General features: G+C 44.6%; 1 protein-coding gene across 1 annotated transcript; it reads left to right on the forward strand.

Moving 5' to 3' along the window:
• The first annotated feature begins 440 nt into the window (after window positions 1–440).
• On the forward strand, window positions 441–20055 carry cacng4b (calcium channel, voltage-dependent, gamma subunit 4b). The gene is made up of 4 exons (XM_046307007.1): window positions 441–1000; window positions 17547–17630; window positions 18255–18395; window positions 18827–20055. Exons 1-4 carry the CDS (start codon window positions 778–780, stop codon window positions 19360–19362), a joined length of 984 nt encoding a protein of 327 aa, XP_046162963.1. The 5' UTR covers window positions 441–777; the 3' UTR covers window positions 19363–20055.
• The last annotated feature ends 3330 nt before the right edge of the window (window positions 20056–23385 follow it).

Raw genomic sequence — 23385 nt, forward strand, 5'->3', positions numbered from 1 at the left:
AAATTATAATCAAGAATAAAATGAGTGATTGTTGCCATTTTCGTTTTACAGTGGCATTGAGGGCAGCAGTAAGTAGTGAGAGTAGGTCTAAGACAATACTGGTAAGCACCACGTATCTGGGTGATATCTGGGGTTTAGGATGGTAATTCAGGTCTCCATGTCTTTGACACATGAGCCAGGCTTAAGCTGGTTTGAGAGGTAGACCATAGAGAGAGATATCTATACCTAACTCATTATTTCTCTGCAGCCCCTCCCCTCCTAGTGACATCTCTCCATAGATCAGTGATATTGACAGGTTCTGATTCCAATAAAAGTTGGTATATTTTATTTTATTTTTATTTCACCTTTATTTAACCAGGTAGGCAAGTTGAGAACAAGTTCTCATTTACAATTGGGACCTGGCCAAGATAAAGCAATATAGGGCAGGAGCAAACCAGGAACATAGAATCAACCTGCGGTTAAATATCAGGCGATTCAGAAACTATGAATGGCCAAACATGTGGGCTGTCTGCGCGCGTCAGATCAGTGTGGACACCGATTTCTCTCCCGTTCGGATCACTCAAGCTGGCTGTCACACGGAGTGAGCGCTACAGCCCCATGTGAACATTGTGATCCGGTGTCACCCATAGTCAACACGTAGCCCACGTCTCAGATCCTTGGAGAGGAGAGAGGGGCGAGCAAAGCGCAGTGGACATGCGGTATGACCAGATGACCCGCCGCGCCGTGACGCTCTCCAGGTGTGTGTAGACCGGGCTCTGTTGAATAATATGAAGCGCCATGGCGTGGTGTGACCGTGGGGTTCAGACACTGCTGGCTACCGTGGGGGCTTTCGCCGCTTTCAGCCTCATGACCATAGCCATCGGGACGGACTACTGGCTGTACTCACGGGCATACATATGCAACGCAACCAATGCCAGTACGGATGACACCCAGTCACAACCCAAGAAGGCAAGGGGAGATCTTACGCACTCTGGGCTGTGGAGAATATGTTGTATTGAAGGTAAGGCAAGCTGAAATAGGTTACTCTTTCTATTATACTTTGGTCATGTTGAGTTCATGTGGAGAAAGGGTGCTTATGGGTAGCCTAATATATTGAAAAGGGAAGTATTTGGCTTCATGTTACATATTTGGAGGAAGAAGGTAATTGTCTCATAGAGGGGCTGTTTTGTTTCTACTGTCAACTGTATTGGCTTCTCTTCGCTAAGAGAGAGGAAGAGACTTAACGCCGTCAAAGGGTGCGTTTTTACGCGCTCCAAACAAGGTGAGAGTAAATAGTGTAGTCTTTAATAAGGACTGTTTGGCAGTGATATGAGCATGACAAATACATTAAACGCCGCAGGTGTTGGCCGTAAGAATGATCTAGTTTAAATACAGGGAATATGTTTATATCTGAAGCGGCGCCATAATTCTATGAGTGGATTATGGAGAAAACAAGTTAATCAACACACTTGTTTAAAAAGTTTATAAATCACTGACAGAGTGAAGTTGGTTGATATTTTCACTACACTGTTGCTGTTTCCTAAACTTAAAGACGCTCTGTAGACCTTTATGAGTCCTGCCTTCAGGACGAGCTCTGCCTTCATTCACGTCTTTATTGTATTTGAGGGTGTTGCTTGGCAACGTCTCTCCAATTGCTATGGAAACATGAGAGACTAGGTTATAAAAATAAAGAGGAATCTGCACAGAGATCTCATTGTCCAAGCAAAGTAAAATATGATGTTCTTATGCCATTAAAGATGTACAAATGCATGTATTTTGTATAGGTATAGCTAGACATGCTTGCTTAATGTAGTTTTATGTGAAGTATTTTGATAATAAGTCGTGTATAGACCAGAGCCCCCAATAGGCCTACATGGTTCGTAGTCTAATTGGTCAGAGGCGGAGGCAATGGCAACAATATATTACCATTCATCCACTGCTGTTAGCCTTTTAGAACCATTGGAATTAAGACGTTTTCAAGGTTTTAGGTTCTTGTATCAAACTCTACTTGAATAACATAATGTTCCGTAATAGTTTGAGGTGGTTTAGCTTAAGTGGGTGAAACAAAGCTGCTGGCATTGTAGTCCAACAAATCACTGACTTTAACCTGTACTTTTTCCAAGGCTTTGGGATTTATTCTAGCCTATATGACAAGGTTGTCTTATCTTCGTGGAACCTTAGGGCTTACAACCCCAATTTGCAAGTCAAGTGTCCCTTCAGTCAACCCACAGTCACTCCTGACCTCAATCCTGTCAGTAATGGTTTGAGAATACGTGTGCAGAGGGGTGTGGATATCACTAGCAAGTAGATGTATAATCTAGTGCGCGGGAAGACACTATTCTAGAAGTACTTTGTTGTGTTCCAGTCGCAGACGGAGCATAGCGCTCGAGCAGCTGCCCGTGGTGCTGAACTGCGCGGCCAGAATGTTTGACGTAGACTAAAGCCAGAACCCATCATTTTACAAGATGTTGGCCTCCTGATAGTGAATGTATTTGCTAATAAGCAACACTGTTGAAATGATAAATATGGACAACAGTTTAACACACTATCAATTTGAAAAAGCTAGAAAAGTTTCCAAGATTAGCCAGGTTATTTTAGACGAAGCTTCGGCGGCATAATCGATTTATGTAATCCAAAAGGTAGGCCTATGTCTGTTTCTGTGTGTTCAGCTCCTATTCCAACACAAATGAGTAATCTTTCCTGATCTATCCATGTCCGCTCCACACCACAGATATCCACGATGCGCCTGATGCAGGTCATCTTTTGAAAGTCAGGCGTGGCTCGGGCCCCCTTCGCGTGGCTTGGACAGGCCCATCAGAGAAAACAAATGACTTGGCAGCCGGAGTGCAGTATCTGATGTGGTTATCACGCAGTGCTGTCATTGCATGAGTGTTTTATTGCACTGCTTTCTATAGGAAAAGAACAGCTGGAAAAGGAAAGGCTGAGGAGGTTTGCTGAGCATGGATGATGGCAGGCCTGTGATTGGTTTAGCTCTGTGATTGGTATAGCTCTGTGATTGGTTTAGCTCTGTGATTGGTATAGCTCTGTGATTGGTATAGCTCTGTGATTGGTATAGCTCTGTGATTGGTATAGCTCTGTGATTGGTATAGCTCTGTGATTGGTATAGCTCTGTGATTGGTATAGCTCTGTGATTGGTATAGCTCTGTGATTGGTATAGCTCTTCAACACATCCGTGGTTTTGTAGGCTATCAATTATATTACAGGCCATGATAGTTTAATTAGGACAACCTAGTTGATTTTTTAATATATCCCCGTCGTTTTTCAACATCCTATTCCCTGGCGTTTCTTTCAGCTCTGCAAATAGCCTATATATTCAGTGTAAACATAAGACATCCTGTGTAGCTCAGTTGGTAGAGCATGGCGCTTGTAACACCAGGGTAGTGGGTTCGATCCCCGGGACCACCCATACGTAGAATGTATGCACACATGACTGTAAGTCGCTTTGGATAAAAGCGTCTGCTAAATGGCATATATTATTATTATATTAAGATAATAGTGCTTGATGTGTATGAATGATGTGAACGTGTGACGAAATGTTCGCATCCATTATGACGCCACGTTCCAAAACCTAAAAAAGCGCTGCATCGTCCATCAACCATCATAAATCCATCAGACATGGACACCCACATCGACTTAGTTGACACCGTGACCCTGTCAATCAAGATGGCAATTGAAATGGACAAGAGAGTGAAGTCTCGACAATTAACTGAGCTTTTGAAACGAGCGGTGGCAACCGCCCAAGGACTGAGCCTTCGACCTGAGGCCGGGGATTGGAGCCCCATTCCCAATACTAGCCCCGCGGAGAAACTCGCTCCAAAAGCCATCCAGAACCTCGAGACCCGGCTGGGCTCAGGTGATTTCCGCGTGACTACTGCTTCAGCCATCAACTGTGACCTCGCCGCTGCTGCCATTGGTACAACCATTGCGAATGGACTTGCCACGGCCATCGCCTCGTCTCCTGGTAACCGTGGCACCGCCGCAGCAGCTAACAAGATCTCAGAGACCCTCGAGATCATTGAGACCCCTGGAGCGCGTGCAACCGACTCCGGGTCGGTGCAGACATCGGGTTATGATATCAGCGAGCAGATCCAGATGACATACACATGGGCGACTGTACAGCCCATGGCCTATTGCTGCGGCTGCTATGCGCCACCACAGGTGTACTATAACACATACAGCTGGGAGATGTCCAGCCAGTACACCTCTGTCACCTAAAGACAAGCAAGACAGACACTTTTTTTCCTTACAAGATTTAGTTGTAACCTTTATTTTTACACATATAGCAAAATAAAAGTCTGAAAAGAGAATCCAGTCTGTATGTCTTTTTTATTTAGGATAGTTTAGTTTAGCCACGTTTCATTTGTATTATATAGCTGAAAGCTGAATGGAGCAGTATGCAGCTAGCTCTATAAGTAGCCTAAAGAAAACAGAAACCAGAAGTCATCAAGAAAAGGGAAAAAACTAAACAAGCGTTTCTATATTTTTGACTGCTGTGTTTGTTTGCTACAGTTCTTGAACATACAGAGGTTCCACAGTTATTGTATATATCTGGATGGACTATAAATAGGCCTGTCTACAGTGCTGTATATCTGAATAGACTATAAATAGACCTATCCACAGTACTGTATATCTGAATAGACTATACATAGGCTACCTACAGTACATTATGGCTAGAAATGCTATTTATTCAGACAATCTTTCTGACATTTGAATCAAAATGTATATAACAGATTAATGTACCACTATCAAAATCAAATCAAATCAAATGTATTTATATAGCCCTTTGTACATCAGCTGATATCTCAAAGTGTTGTACAGAAACCCAGCCTAAAACCCCAAACAGCAAGCAATGCAGGTGTAGAAGCACGGTGGCTAGGAAAAACTCCCTAGAAAGGCCAAAACCTAGGAAGAAACCTAGAGAGGAACCAGGCTATGTGGGGTGGCCAGTTCTCTTCTGGCTGTGCCGGGTGGAGATTATAACAGAACATGGCCAAGATGTCCAAATGTTCATAAATGACCAGCATGGTCAAATAATAATAATCACAGGCAGAACAGTTGAAACTAGAGCAGCAGCATGGCCAGGTGGACTGGGGACAGCAAGGAGTCATGTCAGGTAGTCCTGAGGCATGGTCCTAGGGCTCAGGTCCCCCGAGAGAGAGAAAGAAAGAGAGAAAGAGAGAATTAGAGAGAGCATACACACCAGACGCCATTTGAGTGGACAAGTGTCCCACGGTTGTCATGGGGACAATAATCAGTAGATAAGAACACAAGAGGAAGAGACTGTGCCCAGGCGTTGTTGACGCATGCCAGATCTTAGAGCAAGCAAGAAAGTCCAATTCACTGTACTAGTGCACATGACAATAAAAACAGAACTTAAAATAGCCATCATATACTCTGCTGCTACTCCGTTTATCATATATCCTGATGCCTAGTCACCTTACCTCTCTCTATACATATCTACCCCTTCCACTCCAGTATCCCTGCACATTGTAAATATGGTATTGGAACTGACCCTGGAATTGACACTGTACAGTATATAGCTTACTAACTTTCTCGTGTTGAACTTGTTTCTAATTCTCATGTGTTTTGGTTCGACTTGAATTTGTATTTATTTTTTACACTACTTCTTGATTGCTGCATTGTTGGGAAAGAGAAAGCAAGAAAAGTATTTCACTGTAGGCCTACTTGTGACAATATAAACTAAGAGTTTTTATTACTAACCCAAGATAGACTAAAGTCTGTCGTTTTCATCGGAGCAAATTAATCATAGTGGGCAGAACAAGCAAGGCGGTGGGCAGAGCCAAGGACGAGCTAGTGAGATCCTATTGGCGCTTTCCAATATTTATTTGCATATTTCTGCTAGGGAATGCCTACTCGGTGAAGTTTGTGTGTGCAATTCGCCCTTGCAAATTTTTTGAAACTTTGGGAATGGGTAACATCTACAATATGCAGTCCACTCTGATTGTTATAGATTGTAGTTTGGAAAAAGAAAACTGTATGAAGATCAAATGTTTCATCAATGAGAAAATTAGCAGAATGTGGGCCACTGGGCTTCCTCTCATCACCATATTTGGTAGTGAGTGAAAATGGCAACCGGATGCTTCACATTTATACATCCGGTGAAATATATGGCTTCCTAGTTCTATCTGTGATGAAAACTCGAAACTGATAGTGTAGTCAGTGCAAAAATCTATTTGTCACCTGACCTCACAATCCAACTTCAATGTCCGTACATTAAGTGTGAGATATGTAGCCTCTCTGGGAGTCAGCGGCTGTGACACCAGACAGTCGAAACACATTGTAACACATCTAAAACATGTGGACAGTAAGCACTTGTTGAGCAGAGTGAATCTTGAGCTGCCCAGTGTTGAAATTAAAGTGGCACATAAGCAAGCCCTATTAGCATGAACACAGCCCACTAATGTGTTCATATTAGCCTCTGTGCTAGTTTCATTTCAGCACTGGACAGCTCATTTCTCAGTGTTCTTCTCAGGAAGTGTTCATTATTTTGACATGTAGATTCATGGGATAAAAATGTAAAAGCAGCATGTAGCCTAGCGGCTTGTTTCACAAATTCTATCTTCAGATTGGTCAATGGCCATCTTTAATTCTATTCCTTTGTGATTGTAATTTCAGAAATTCATAATTTAGTGCTCTGGAAATCACTATTCCACAAGCACTTTGTGTTCCAATCACTGGTTCCATTCGCAGACAGAGCAGAGAGCTTGAGGGCTGTCCACAGTGTGTGGTGCCGTAAGTCTTTGAATACATTTGTCAGCAGAAGAAGAATCCCTTTTGTCCAGCATCCCCGCCCATCAGCGTCCCTGCCATCTCTGCTATTAGCTGTAGCAGAGAGTAAGAAGCTGTCCGGTGCTGAAATCAAACCCTTGTCTTTTGTTAGTTTAATTTCAGCACTGGACAGCTCCTTTCTCACTATTGCACTCCCAATTAGCTTATTTTGAATCTCGCTTGGCATTCTCAGCATGTTCCACAGGTCTGTAATTAAAATGTGTCAGCCGATAGGCCACAAGGGTGCTAATTAGCCACCGGGCTCTCACTTCCACCAGCTCTGCCACTTTTCTGCTCTCCTCTGTTTTTCTCTCATCTCTACCTTTTCCTCTCCTCTCCTCTCCTCTCCTCTCCTCTCCTCTCCTCTCCTCTCCTCTCCTCTCCTCTCCTCTCCTCTCCTCTCCTCTCCTCTCCTCTCCTCTCCTCTCCTCTCCTCTCCTCTCCTCTCCTCTCCTCTCCTCTCCTCTCCTCTCCTCTCCTCTCCTCTTGCATGCTGCCCTCAGCTCTGCCCCTCCCCTCCCCACCCCTCCTATTCTCTTCTCTTTGCTTCACTCACTCATACTCTTCTCTCTTTTACACATCTCTTCTCTTCTTCTGTCCTTCTAAACTCAGCAAAAACAAAAATGTCCTCTCACTGTCAACTGCTTTTATTTTCATCAAACATGTGTAAGTATTTGTATGAACATAACAAGATTCAACAAGTGAGACATAAACTGAACAGGTTCCACAGACATGTGACTAACAGAAATGCACAAATGTGTCATCAAACAAAGGGGGGTCAAAATCAAAAGTAACAATGGGATTGAGATCCGGGCTCTTCGCTGGCCATGGCAGAACACTGGCATTCCTGTCTTGCAGGAAATTATGCACAGAACGAGCAGTATGGCTGGTGGCATTGTCATGCTGGAGGGTCATGTCAGGATGAGCCTGCAGGAAGGGTACCACATGAGGGAGTAGGATCTCTTCCCTGTAATGCACAGCATTGAGATTGCCTGCAATGACAACAAGATCAGTCCGATGACGCCCCAAACCATGACAGACTCTCTACCTCCAAATCGATCCTGCTCCAGAGTACAGGCCTCTGTGTAACGCTCATTCCTTCGACGTTGAACGTGAATCTGACCATCACCCCTGGTGAGACAAAACCGTGACTCATCAGTGAAGATAACTTTTTTCCAGTCCTGTCTGGTCCAGTGATGGTGGGTTTGTGCCCATAGGCGGCGTTGTTGCCGGTGATGTCTGGTGAGGACCTGTCTTACAACAGGCCTACAAGCCCCCAGTCCAGCCTCTCTCAGCCTATTGCGGACAGTCTGAGCACTGATGGAGAGATTGTGCATTCCAGGTGTATCTCGGGCAGTTATTGTTGCCATCCTGTACCTGTCCCGCAGGTGTGATGTTCGGATGTACCGATCGGATGTACCGAAGCATGGAAAACAGTGTTTAAACCCTTTACAATGAAGATCTGTGAAGTTATTTGGATTTGTACGAATTATCTTTGAAAAAGTTACGTTTCTTTTTTTTGCTGAGTTTATATGGGGGTCTATTGAGCCAATAAGGGGACAACGCCATAACATTTGAACCCTGATGACTAACTATAGGCCAACGGAGTACAAAATCAGGCGGAGCGCTGCTTGGTTACATGTGTTACAAATTACACTCGGGTGACATTTCAATCGGTGAACTGCCACTCAAACTCTATCATTACTGAATGATTAATTTATTCCTATATTTAGTTGTGAAGCCCAAACCTAAGAGCCAGCTTATTATGTGGGTGGGCTGGATCTATGGAGATGCTGGGTGCATCGCAATAGTCTAAAGCGGCTTCCTCACCTCATCCTCACCTCCTCTCATTCAGTTGTACTGATCTGAAAACACAGGTTTGAATGCGAAATGGAGGATACTTACCGGTGAATTTAACCTATCCAGTTTTATCACATTGTAAGGAGACAAGGAGAGAAAGCCACTTTAGCCTATTGAGATGCACCCCAGTATTCACATTGGTGAAGATGAAGGAAAGGAGACAAGGAGAGGAAGCCAGTCTGCACCCCTAGCGATCCCAGCCTTCAGCACTCCCAGCTGCCTATACTACCATAGAAACAGATTAATATGGCCACTGGGAGCTGGACCACCCATCACAGAATAATTGTCCCTTCTAGTAATTACATTTCTATGCTGCCACCTGAGAGGACCAGGGAACAGTGTCTGGTTGTTTTATAGGCTGGGGAACAGTGTCCTATCTGTTTACAGCGATATAAAACCAGATTACTCCCCCTGATAGACTCCAACCCACAGCCTCACTGGCCCCTTTTGATGATGTAATGGTATACTATGCGGCTGTATAGTACAGTCAGTGAATGTAAGGCTGAGTCCCAAATTGCACCCTATTCCCTATATAGTGCATTGCTTTTGACTAGAGCCATATGGTCCCTGGTTGAAAGTAGCGTAGTAGTGTACTATAAAGGAAATAAGATAACATTTGGGACTCTGCCTTACATTCACTGACTGACCTATGCAGCCACCTCATGTACCATTACATAATAGCCCCCAGGCTGTATTAATGCTGCTATATATTACAGATATATGTATTGATGTTCATTTGGAGGGTATCCTTAATTAATCTGCCCATTAAAATATTCAACTGGAGAGATGATATGTCTTGAGGATAGGAAAAAGGCAGGGTAGACACCAGGGAGAGCTGAGAGAGTGTAGGATATGATGCTGTGATACTGTAATGCGATTGGTCTATTCCACTGAGGCTCTCGCGTTATTGGCTGAGCTGAGTTAATTCACAATAATGGCAAAGTACATCATCCTGTCACCCACAGCAATGCTGTGCTGTGATAGCTGTTCCACTCACAGGGCATGCATGTGTGTGTGGGGGTACATTATGTAATATCTGTGTTTTGTGTTTCAAATCAAAATGTATTTGACACATGCTTCGTAAACAACAGGTATAGACAGATGTGTGTGTGTTGGGGGATATATTTCTTGAGGGGTTAGGGGGCTGTTGACAGGGAGCCATGTGACAGGCTGTCTGTCGGTGGTTGCCAATGAAGATGTCAAAGGCGTCCTTAGAGACATTATGGAAATCAGACTGTTGAAACAGAACTGGGGTTGCCATGGAGAGGATGTGCCCAGCGGTGGTCTCCCAGGAAGGGCTCAGGGTCTGGTCTTCCTCTCACACTGTCTGTCTGTCTGCCTGTCTGCCTGCCTGCCTGCCTGCCTGTCTGTCTGTCTGTCTGTCTGTCTGTCTGTCTGTCTGTCTGTCTGTCTGTCTGTCTGTCTGTCTGTCTGTCTGTCTGTCTGTCTGTCTGTCTGTCTGTCTGTCTGTCTGTCTGTCTGTCTGTCTGTCTGTCTGTCTGTCTGTCTGTCTGTCTCTTTCTTGCTCACACACGCACACACGCACACCTTAGACATTAGACTGATAACGACCGCTCGTAAATCACAAGCCCAGGAGCCTCAGTCTCTAATCGGATTACAAATCAGATGCAATATTCTCTTTCCCTCTTCCCCTAGACAGACCGGCACACACGCACAAACGCACGCACGCACGCACGCACGCACGCACGCACGCACGCACGCACGCACGCACACACACACACACACACACACACACACACACACACACACACACACACACACACACACACACAGGTGGAAGGGGCCATGGCGGCAGACAGACTGGGGAGGTTGGAGCTGGGGTCTGAGTGAGATGCTATGGGGGAGGGAGGACGGGGGATGGGATGAGATGAAATGGGTGAGGAGGGAAGAGGCAAGAGATGGGAAATGCTGGACATAAATAAATGACTGCTCACCCATTACGTCCATTCTAGCAATGTCATTGTCATGTCCAAACATCTCTTCTGTTAGAAAGAACAAAACACGTTTTTTCATGGATGCTAAGAGAAGCCAGGCTTCCCCCAACCCTTAATTCATACATTGTTGTGCCCCGGCCTGAGAGGATGGAAGTTCAATATGTAGCTAGATGTAGAAGGCTAATGTTAACTAGCTAACGTTGCCAGGTAGCCTAGGAAAACAAACACACACACACACACACACACACATTGTGCTAAATTGTTTTTGGTATCTTTTAGTTGCCTAGGAAAAAACACACACACACACACACACACACACACACACACACACACACACACACACACACACACACACACACACACACACACACACACACACACACACACACACACACACACACACACACACACACACACACACACACACACACACAGAAATCAGAACCATGGACTGTAGTTGTCACTGTATTAGACTAAGCAGAGGTGATTTGATGATGTTGGAATGTTGAAGTGTAAATGAAGTGTAAATGGTCCTAGAATAGTGGAGGCAGCTCCTGTTTCTTTGCAACTTGCTGTAACTCTCTGTGGTTCTAAATCAATAGTTATTTAGAAGTCTGAAAATGTGGGAAACATGAACTTTCTTGACTATGCTGTAGGTCATGTAACTGTTTGTTACAATACATGCAATATGCTTTGTGGACTTCACTGGACAGAGGTTACTGCCGGTTTTGTGATAAAACAAAGGTGTGGTTGAATTTATTCTGCTCCTCTGTCTTCTTATTGTCTCTGCCTTTAAACCTTTATGATCAAAAGTATGTGGACACGTCAAACATCTCCTTCCAAAATCATTGGCATTAATATGGAGTTGGTCCCCCTTTTGCTGATTTAACAGCCTCCACTCTTCTGGGAAGGCTTTCCACTAGATGCTGGAACATTGCTGTGAGGACTTGCTTCCATTCAGCCACACGAGCATTAGTGGGGTTGGTCACTGATGTTGGGCGATTAGGCCTGGCTCGCAGTTGGTGTTTCAATTCTTCCCAAAGGTGAGGGCTCTGTGCAGGCCAGACAAGTTCTTCTACACCAATCTTGACAAACTATTTCTGTATGGACCTTGCTTTGTGCACATTGTCATACTGAAACAGGAAAGGGCCTTCCCCAAACTGTTGCCACAAAGTCAGAATTGTCTAGAATGTGATTGTATGCTGTAGAGTTAAGATTTCCCTTCACTGGAACTAAGGGGCCTGAACCATGAAAAACAGCCCCAGACCATTACTCTTCCTCCACCAAACGTTATTGTTGGCACTATGCAGTCGGGCAGGTAGCTCCCGACTAACAGTTCTTGTGCTGACGTTGCTTCCAGAGGCAGTTTGGAACTCGATAGTGAGTGTTGCAACCGATGATAGATGATTTTAATGCACTACGTGCTTCAGCACTCGGCGGTCCCGTTCTGTGAGCTTATGTGGCCAACCACTTCGCGCTTGAGCCATTGTTGTTCCTAGATGTTTCCACTTTACAATAACATTATTTACAGTTGACCGGGTCAGCTCTAGCAGGGCAGATATTTTACAAAATGACTTGTCAGCAACGGGTGTGGCTGAAATAGCCGAATCCAGTCATTTGAAGGGGTGTCCACATACTCTTGTATATACAGTATAGTGTATCACGGTGGCAAGGCACATTAACTAACAGGTTATAGAGCAAACAATGCAATTATCACAACATACAGTATATGTGGAAATCTGGCTTTTCTGGGGAGATTGGCTTCCCCCGGGATTTTACCCACGCACCACTACTGGGTAATGATGCTCTTCTTCGGGACAATTATCAGTTACATGAGGTGTTTATTTGGCATATAAACATACAGACAGACTGTGTGATTTTACGGTCCTAATTAAAGCAGACCCAGTTAATGGCTATGTGTGTGTCTCAAGGCCCCTGCTCTGTGAGTTACCCTGAGTTTACAGAGAGGGTCTCCTGGGTCTCTGACTAGCTGTTAGGTTCCTTCTTGGTGGTTACTCACGTAATAAGGCTTTTATACAGTCGGGAGGAAACTGCGTCAACCTGTCACAGGTATTGAGCCATTAGGGATCTGAGGGCGGAAATAGATGGTTAATACCACAACAACACCATGGTTAAAGGGTTTCTCCATGGAATCTTACAACATTTGTTCAAGACATGAGTGCACACATGTAGCAAGCACACAAGCACAAACACAGCAAAAACACACACCACAGTAACTGTTGACAGTGACACTGCTGAGTGCTGGCTGTGCTCAACACTGCAAATAAACTCAGGTACAGTCCAGCCCAGCCCGAGGCAGAGATGGTAAGTGGCTGGTTGGCTGAACAGCAATACCACAACAACATTATGTATCCATGAACCTTCTCGTCCTCTTCCCTCCCTTCCTCTTCCCTCCTCCTCATCTTCCCTCCCTCCTCCTCCTCCTCCCCCCTCTTCCCTCCCTCTCCTCCTCTTCCTCCCTCCCTTCTCCACCCTCTTCCCTCCCCCTCCTCCTCCTCTTCCTCCCTCCCTCCCCCTCTTCCCTCCCTCCCCCTCCTCCTCTCCCTCCCTCCCTCCCCCCTGAGTGTGTACAATATTACAGCAATAGGTCTCTCCCCTACCCAACACACACACACACACACACACACACACACACACACACACACACACACACACACACACACACACACACACACACACACACACACACACACACACACACACACACACACACACACACACACACACACACACACACACACACACACACACACACACACACACACACACACACACACACACACACACACACACACACAGACCCTCACCCTCAGACAGGTACTTAAAGCCATCAGAGAGCCCACTCCTTTGTTGTTCCAGTAAGGTGGTTGTTTTCCCTGAGCTCAACCATTCAGGGATTCACCTCAGATGAATTTGGACATGCACTGAAATGCACGAAATACGGTGTAATATCAGTGTGTGTGTGTTGTTCCTCCAGCACTCAAATTGGCTTTGTGGTGGCCCACGATTTATGTGTTGTGCAATGAGCTGGAATCTTAATTTGCAAGCCCCAGAGAGACCCAGGGCATTGACTGCACCTTTTTGAAAGTCATAACCAATAACCATTGCCTCACCTCACCTTACATGAGGTTCTCATCGGCTGCTTGCTGCTTTATCTAAAGCCAATATAGGGAGAAGGTAATGGGTTGAGGTGAGACAAACATCACCTTGTCGTGTTGAACACATACATGGGTCCATCTAGATCTGAGGACAAACCATTCCTCACATTCTTTTCCATTTCCTCCCAATCCCACTTCTGACACCAGTGTAACGAGCCAAGAGGGGGAGTAATGGAATAATGTATTCTGCCTCCAAGGAGAAGATGAAGTTCAGTTGAACAAGCTCTCCATGAGCTTCATATCTCAGTGTTAAACAGCTTGCTATAGTGGATGAATATCTCAGTGTTAACCAGCTTGTTATAGTGGATTAATATCTCAGTGTTAACCAGCTTGTTATAGTGGATGAATATCTCAGTGTTAAACAGCTTGCTATAGTGGATGAATATCTCAGTGTTAAACAGCTTGTTATAGTGGATGAATATCTCAGTGTTAACCAGCTTGTTATAGTGGATGAATATCTCAGTGTTAAACAGCTTGTTATAGTGGATGAATATCTCAGTGTTAACCAGCTTGTTATAGTGGATGAATATCTCAGTGTTAACCAGCTTGTTATAGTGGATGAATATCTCAGTGTTAACCAGCTTGTTATAGTGGATGAATATCTCAGTGTTAACCAGCTTGTTATAGTGGATGAATATCTCAGTGTTAAACAGCTTGTTATAGTGGGTGAATATCTCAGTGTTAAACAGCTTGTTATAGTGGGTGAATATCTCAGTGTTAAACAGCTTGTTATAGTGGGTGAATATCTCAGTGTTAAACAGCTTGTTATAGTGGGTGAATATCTCAGTGTTAACCAGCTTGTTATAGTGGGTGAATATCTCAGTGTTAACCAGCTTGTTATAGTGGATGAATATCTCAGTGTTAACCAGCTTGTTATAGTGGGTGAATATCTCAGTGTTAACCAGCTTGTTATAGTGGATGAATATCTCATTGTTAACCAGCTTGTTATAGTGGATGAATATCTCAGTGTTAACCAGCTTGTTATAGTGGATGAATATCTCAGTGTTAACCAGCTTGTTATAGTGGATGAATATCTCAGTGTTAACCAGCTTGTTATAGTGGATGAATATCTCAGTGTTAACCAGCTTGTTATAGTGGATGAATATCTCATTGTTAACCAGCTTGTTATAGTGGATGAATATCTCAGTGTTAACCAGCTTGTTATAGTGGATGAATATCTCAGTGTTAACCAGCTTGTTATAGTGGATGAATATCTCAGTGTTAACCAGCTTGTTATAGTGGATGAATATCTCAGTGTTAACCAGCTTGTTATAGTGGATGAATATCTCAGTGTTAACCAGCTTGTTATAGTGGATTAATATCTCAGTGTTAACCAGCTTGTTATAGTGGATGAATATCTCAGTGTTAACCAGCTTGTTATAGTGGATGAATAAAATATATAGTCCTACTGTGTCCTACAGTGCTATTCATCACTAAGTTATGAGAATCTAGAGCTTTTCAATAGGAGGAAGGCAATACATTTTTTAAATGTGATGCCATTTTCTATTCTCTTATATTGTCCCCCTGGTGCCCTTATCTTCAAGTACTGTATTAGTCTAATGTGTAAGAAATGAACCGGGGTCAGTCCCTCAGATTCTTCACACACTGTGTGTAAATATAAAAAGTACTGTGCAATATTGAAGAGCCCTCACTGCTGCTCAATCAGCCTACTTTTCCAACCTGATGGAGGAGTATAAATCCAACATGTATTTTTGATATTGTTGCAAAGCTAACTAAATAGCAGCATTCCCCAAGAGAGGCTGGCCTTCACTTCAGCAGTGATGAATTCATGAACTTCTTAGATTAAAAGATCATGATCATTAGAAAGTATATTACGGACTCCTCTTTGAATCTGCCTATTTCTCCAAAACTCAGTTGTTCTGTCTGCACAGTTCTGCCAGGACCTAGGATCAATGGGAGACACTCAAGTTATTTTATCCTGTATCTCTCGACACATTCACCAAAATAGTCATGGCCTCTAAACCTTCCAGCTGCTGACTGGACCAGAAGCAGTGAGTGGATAAAATCACTGAGGAAGCCACCTCTGTCCAGTGAAGTCCACAAAGCATATTCCTGGAACAGTAACAAACAGTTACATGACCTACAGAATGGTCAAGCAAGTTAATGTTTCTGTCATTTTCGGGACCACTAAACAACTATTGCTAGCTGGCTGGCTAGCTACCGGAGAAAAACAACACAACAAAATGCAACAATTCAAGTTTTTCTGTCAATGACGTATGCTCTCAATGGTATTTGATAGGAGTTAACACTTTTTTAATGCACCTGGACCATGCACAGCTGAGGTCGCTCAGTTCAGCTCAACAATGATTGGCTAGTTTTGTATACTATTTTTGTCAATGGAGGCCAGATGCTTGCTGTCTTCCCTTGGATTCAATGCTAAAGAAGGCAACAATGTCATATTGGTTTGGACCAGACAGCATCACATAGTCGACCTACACGTAGAGAAACAGAGAGACTCTGTGTCGCTCGGAGGCTTTCTCTTGTGAGATACATTCAGCCTGTTGCAAATTGAAAAAAGAAAATGGCAGCCATGAATACACGTCACTGTACTGGACCCTATTCCAACTAAACCACTGAAAGAGCTACTTCCTGTGCTTGGCCCTCCTATGTTGAACATAATTTGTATCAAACTCAATACAAGTAGCAGTAACGAAGCCTCTCCTGGAAATGACTTCAGTTAGTGCTAAACACGACTGCTAGAATCTTGACTAGAACCCCAATTTGATCATATTCACTGACCCCCCTGTCTCAGCCTCCTGTGTATATTCTGAAATAGTCTATGTGCTGGGGTGCTAGGGTCAGTCTGTCCTATCTGGTAAAATTCTCCTGTCTTGTCTGGTTTCCTGTGTGAACTTAATAAGTATGATCCTTCTAATTCTTACATCTCTCTCTCCCTCTCTCTGTCTGTCTCTGGCTCTCTGTGTCTGTGTCTGTCTCTCTCTGTCTCTCTCTCTCTCTGTATCTCTCTCTGTCTCTGTGTGTCCCTCTCCCTCTCCCTCTCCCTCTCCCTCTCCCTCTCCCTCTCACTCTCACTCTCACTCTCCCTCTCACTCTCACTCCCTCTCTCTGAGGACCTGAGTCCTAGAACCATGCCTCAGGTCTACCTGGCCTGATGACTCCTGGCAGTCCCAGTCCACCTAGTTGTGCTGCTGCTCCAGTTTCTGCCTTTTTGCCTGTGGCTATGAAACCCTGACCTGTTCACCAGCCGTGCTACCTTGTCCCGGACCTACTGTTTTCGACCCTCTCTCACGCTCTCTAGTGCCCTCCTTCCCTCTTTCGCTCTCTCTCTACCGCACCTACTGTCTTGACCTCGGAATGCTCGGCTAGGAAAATCCAACTGACATTTACTGAAGATGTGCTGTTGCACCCTCTACAACCATTGTGACTGAAGAACGATCTAGCCTTAATTGCCATTTACTCTTATAATCTCCACCCGGCACAGCCCGAAGAGGACTGTTTACCCCTCAGAGCCTGGTTCCTCTTTAGGTTTCTTACTAGGTTCCTGCCTTCTAGGGCGTTTTTCCTAGCCACCATGCTTCTACATCTGCTTTGCTTGCTGTTTGGGGTTTTAGGCTGGGTTTCTGTATAAGCATTTTGTGACATCTGCTGATGTAAAAAGGGCTTTATGAATACATTTGATTTGATTTGATCGACGATGTAAGTTAATAACTGAGGTCTGTTCCTCAGCTGTTTCAGTCACTGTGTGTAAATGCAATGCAATGTTTCTTCCAATGTCCTGCAGGGATTAACGTAGGGAGCTGTTACCGTATCAACCACTTCCCAGATGATAACGACTATGACACAGACAGCTCAGAATATCTCCTGCGTGAGTGGTCATTGTCTCTTCTCTTCTTGACTTCTCTTCACTTCTTTTCTCTTCTCGTCTCGTCTCATCTCTTCTCTTCTCCTTTTGTCTCCTATCTTCTCTTCTCCTCTCTCTCCTCTCCTCTCCTCTCCTCTCCTCTCCTCTCCTCTCCTCTCCTCTCCTCTCCTCTCCTCTCCTCTCCTCTCCTCTCCTCTCCTCTCCTCTCCTCTCCTCTCCTCTCCTCTCCTCTCCTCTCCTCTCCTCTCCTCTCCTCTCCTCTCCTCTCCTCTCCTCTCCTCTCTTCTCTCTCTTCTCTTCTCTTCTTCTCTTCTCTTCTTCACTTCTCTTCTAATAAATGTTCAGACCTCGTGACTGTGTGTGTAGTAATCCTAACTGTTGTTACTGCTCGTCATTTAAAGTTATGGGTATTTTTTCTTATATTCCCCCAAGACAATAGACTTTAAAGAGTGATGTTATTCAATATCTAAAACCCACAGTAGCACTCAGTGTGTACATAAAAAAGCTGCAGGGAGTTTTTCCTCTGACTGTTAATCGTGCATGAGTGTGTGTGTCCGTGTGTGTGTCCGTGTGTGTGTGTGCGCATGTGTGTGTGTGTGAGACTAACCATACCTCTCTCTACTCCAGGTATTGTGCGGGCGTCCAGTGTGTTTCCTATCCTCAGCACCTGTCTGTTGATGCTGGGGGGGCTGTGTTTGGCCGTGGGACGTATCTATAGCAACAGGAACAGCATCCTGCTTAGCGCCGGCATCCTGTTCGTAGCCGCAGGTAAGCCCTGCCCCCTTCAGAGCCTGACACACACCCTTCAGGGCCTGACACACACACACACACACCCTCATCAGTTACCTATGCTCGGTCTGAATTGTGAAGTCCATTCACAGCGCAGGCGGAGAAGGCCATGAGCTGTCCTCTACGTACATTAGAGCAGTGTGTTAGGGCTGGGGAGGTCAGTGGCACCGATCATTAAGACTGTTCATTACTCATCAGACCAGAGAGAAGATGTGTTCTGGGATCTCTGACTGATGACTAGTATTATCCAGAGGTCTGATTACACATTCCTCAAGTCAGGGCTGAAGCCTGATAGGAAAACCAATGGGGCTGAGAGATTGTCTGATGTTCTGTCTCTCTCTGTCTCTGTTTCGGTGTCTCCCTCATATACACTCTCTCTCTGTGTTTCGGTCTTTCCATAACGCTCTCAGGCCTGAGTAACATCATTGGCATCATTGTCTACATCTCCAGCAACGCCGGCGACCCCAGTGACAAGCGAGATGAGGACAAGAAGAACACCTACAGCTACGGCTGGTCCTTCTACTTCGGAGCTCTGTCCTTCATCGTGGCCGAGATGGTGGCCGTCCTGGCTGTCAACATCTACATCGAGAAGAACAAGGAGGTCCGCTTCCACGCTCGCCGCGACTTCATCCGCTCCATGTCCTCCTCCTCACCCTACTCACGCATACCCAGTTACCGCTTCCGCCGGCGGACGCCCCACTCCAGCTCCCGCTCCTCTGACGCTTCGCAGGAGCACTCGCCGGCGAGGCTGAAGGGTGGGACCTCAGCAACGGGGCCGTTGGGAGAATTGACCATGTACACGTTGACCCGTGAGGGGGGTCTGAAAGGGGGCATGACGGAGAACGCATACAGCCCCGAGCACGGCTCAGGCGATTTCCTGCAGTTGCACAACTGCTTCCCCAATGACCTGAAGGACGGGGTCAACCGGCGGACTACGCCCGTGTGAGAAGAGCTTTAGACGGGCCGGTGGAGTGAGGAGGCCCCCTTGATGTGGATGGAGGTTGGAGGTGGGCCTTTGGGGATGGAGGACCCCATGGTAGCCTGTCACACTGGAGTATCAGAGTCAGAGTCCGTAGTTCCAGGGAAAGAGACGGAGCCAGTGAAAAGACAAAGCCCCTCCTCAGTGAAAAACAACATGAGGACGAGGACTGAGGACATGGACAGAGATATAAGGTTAGAAAATGTTGCCCGTGACATGGTTTCTAAGGGTCACTGGACATAAAGAGTGCTTGCTTCTTTCCTGGTGTTCCTTTGTGCTTTTTGACTGCAACAGACTAGTCACCATCATTGTTTGTATCGTACACTACATACAAGAAAACCATTCCCTTTAAAATGTGTCCTTGAACAGCGTAAAAGAGAAGAGAGTGGAATGTCCTCTTGTCGATGGATTTTTATTGCCAATGTGTGTTGGGAAACTGTTGAGTGAATTGTTCAATGTACAACATTTCACACTATTTGACCTGCTTTAGGTATCGAACGTAGTTCCGCTAAATGTATTGTCCAACCTGAAGCCCTCTGTCACCTTTGCATGTTACTGTAAAGCCTACTGGAGTACAGCTCTGTGTCTCTGTGTTATCTGTTAGTAGCTACTGTGTGTCACTGTCAGTTTAATAGAGAAATAAAATACAAGGATTGAGTTCTCAACAAAGCCATTATTTTGTATCTGGGAAAAACTAAAGGGACATGACTGACCAGCGGACCCATGTTAAACTTAATTGGTTGTAGTTAGGTTAGGGGTTAGGTTAGGGGTTTGGTTAAGGTGAGGGTTAAGGTTAGGGGTTAGAGTTACAGTGGGGCAAAAAAGTATTTAGTCAGCCACCAATTGTGCAAGTTCTCCCACTTAAAAAGATGAGAGAGGCCTGTAATTCCCATCATAGGTACACTTCAACTATGACAGACAAAATGAGAAATAAAATCCAGAAAATCACACTGTAGGATTTGTTATGAATTTATTTGCAAATTATGGTGGAAAATAAGTATTTGGTCACCTACAAACAAGCCAGATTTATGGCTCTCATAGATCTGTAACTTCTTCTTTAAGAGGCTCCTCTGTCCTCCACTCGTTACCTGTATCAATGGCACCTGTTTGAACTTGTTATCAGTATAAAAGACACCTGTCCATAACCTCAAACAGTCACACTCCAAACTCCACTATGGCCAAGACCAAAGAGCTGTCAAAGGACACCAGAAACAAAATTGTAGACCTGCACCAGGCTGGGAAGACTGAATCTGCAATAGATAAGCAGCTTGGTTTGAAGAAATCAACTGTGGGAGCAATTACTAGGAAATGGAAGACATACAAGACCACTGATAATCTCCCTCGGGTCTGGGGCTCCACGTAAGATCAAAATGATCACAAGAACGGTGAGCAAAATCCCAGAACCACACGGAGGGACCTAGTGAATGACCTGCAGAGAGCTGGGACCAAAGTAACAAAGCCTACCATCAGTAACACACTACGCCACCAGGGACTCAATCCTACAGTGCCAGACGTGTCCCCCTGCTTAAGCCAGCACATGTACAGGCCCGTCTGCTAGAGAGCATTTGGATGATCCAGAAGAAGATTGGGAGAATGTCATATGGTCAGATGAAACCAAAATATAACTTTTTGGTAAAAACTCAACTCATCGTGTTTGGAGGACAAAGAATGCTGAGTTGCAGCCATACCTACTGTGAAGCATGGGGGTGGAAACATAATGCTTTGGGGCTGTTTTTCTGCAAAGGGACCAGGACGACTGATCCGTGTAAAGGAAAGAATGAATGGGGCCATGTATTGTGAGATTTTGAGTGAAAACCTCCTTCCATCAGCAAGGGCATTGAAGATGAAACGTGGCTGGGTCTTTCAGCATGACAATGATCCCAAACACACCGCCCGGGCAACGAAGGAGTGGCTTCGTAAGAAGCATTTCAAGGTCCTGGAGTGGCCTAGCCAATCTCCAGATCTCAACCCTGTAGAAAATCTTTGGAGGGAGTTGAAAGTCTGTGTTGCCCAGCAACAGCCCCAAAACATCACTGCTCTAGAGGAGAACTGCATGGAGGAATGGGCCAAAATACCAGCAACAGTGTGTGAAAACCTTGTGAAGACTTACAGAAAACGTTTGACCTCTGTCATTGCCAACAAATGGTATATAACAAAGTATTGAGATAAACTTTTGTTATTGACCAAATACTTATTTTCCACCATAATTTGCAAATAAATTCATAAAAAATCCTCAATGTGATTTTCTGGATCTTTTTCCTCATTTTGTCCGTCATAGTTGAAGTGTACCTATGATGAAAATTACAGTCCTCTCTCATCTTTTTAAGTGGGAGAACTTGCACAATTGGTGGCTGACTAAATACTTTTTTGCCCCACTGTATGTTATATCATGCCCCTTTTTTCCTGCAACCATAGTCATTTAATTCTAGACACTTCTATCATCTGTTATATAAAAAAAACACATCCAAACGACTGCTAATTTCCGGATTAAGAATGTGTTGTTGTACATTTTCAAGTTTAGAAGGGAAATAGCACCTTTGAATGTGTATACACTGAATGTACAATATTCCATGACATACACTGACCAGGTGAATCCAGGTGAAAGCTATGATCCCTCATTGATGTCACCTGTTAAATCCACTACAATCAGTGTAGATGAAAAGGAGGAGACAAGTTAAAGAAGGATTTAAGCCTTGAGACAATTGAGACATGGATGGTGTATGTGTGCCACTCAGAGGGTGAATGGGCAAGACAAAGGTGTATTTGATGGTAGTAGGTGCCAGGCACACCGGTTTGTGTCAAGAACTGCAATGCTGCTGGGTTTTTCATGCTCAACAGTTTCCAATGTGTATCAAGAATGGTCAACCAGCCAGGCAACTTGACAACTGTGAGAAGCATTGGAGTCAACATGAGCCAGCATCCCTGTGGAACGCTTTCGACACCTTATAGAGTCCATGCCCTGACGAATTGAGGCTGTTCAAAAAGGACAAAAGGGGGTGGAGCTTGATATTAGGAAGCTGTTACTAATATTTGGTACACTTAGTGTATGTTTAATTATTTTTTAAATTTGATACTGGATTGATGACATTTCAACCATAACTGCTAAGTCTAACCAGCTGTCTTAAAACTTATCTCTGATACCCTTCATCCTATAGCAATCTCAATTCATCCCCATCTCATCTCATGACATCTCTGTGTCAAAGATCATTCCTACTGCTCAGTCCCCATAGAGTCCAGTCCAATATGGCCGACCTGATATTGTCAGTGGAACACCTATGGACATTCTGCAATCTTTATTTATTTCTGTCAGTCCCCTTCCTTCAGTGTCCTAATCAAAAACCCTACTGAGATTTGACATTGTGGGGGCACTGGTCACAGCAAAAGAGCAGCTAACAAAACCCGACTCGCCCAGGAATTGAGAGCGCACAGGACGTCTTTCAGCTTTTCAACAGCCAGGCAGCTGATTGGATAAGGATCGAGGACCGACAGAGAATGAATTGGCTGAAAGGCTACCTGTCTGTCTGTCTGTCTGTCTGCTTGCCTACCTGTATTTCTGCTCTCTGTCTGGGTAGATGTTTTCTAGATCTCCACCATCCAGTGCAGATCAGAGAAGTCGATCTGAAGGTTGGGAGAAAAGAAAGTGAGCCATCTCTCGAGAGGCCTTGTGACAGTCCACATCTGTAACCTGAAGCTCCAGTCATACATGGCATCATTGTCCTCCAAACTTCTCTTCCATTTTCATTTCTCAGGAAATAGTCCAGTTCTCTTCCTCACAACAATGGCAATGAAGCAGTGAATCATTTAATCTCCAAACCTCAAGGGGTTGAACTGTAGAAACTATAATGGAATATTTCCTATTCCATTATAGTTTCTACAGTTCAACCCCTTGAGGTTTGGAGATTAAATGATTCACTGCTTCATTGCCATTGTTGTGAGGAAGAGAACTGGACTATGTGCGGGGGATTTCAAAGTGGATGTTTGTCCCTGAGG

Source organism: Oncorhynchus gorbuscha, linkage group LG16, assembly GCF_021184085.1.
Source record: "Oncorhynchus gorbuscha isolate QuinsamMale2020 ecotype Even-year linkage group LG16, OgorEven_v1.0, whole genome shotgun sequence".
In the NCBI taxonomy this organism is placed as follows: domain Eukaryota; kingdom Metazoa; phylum Chordata; class Actinopteri; order Salmoniformes; family Salmonidae; genus Oncorhynchus; species Oncorhynchus gorbuscha.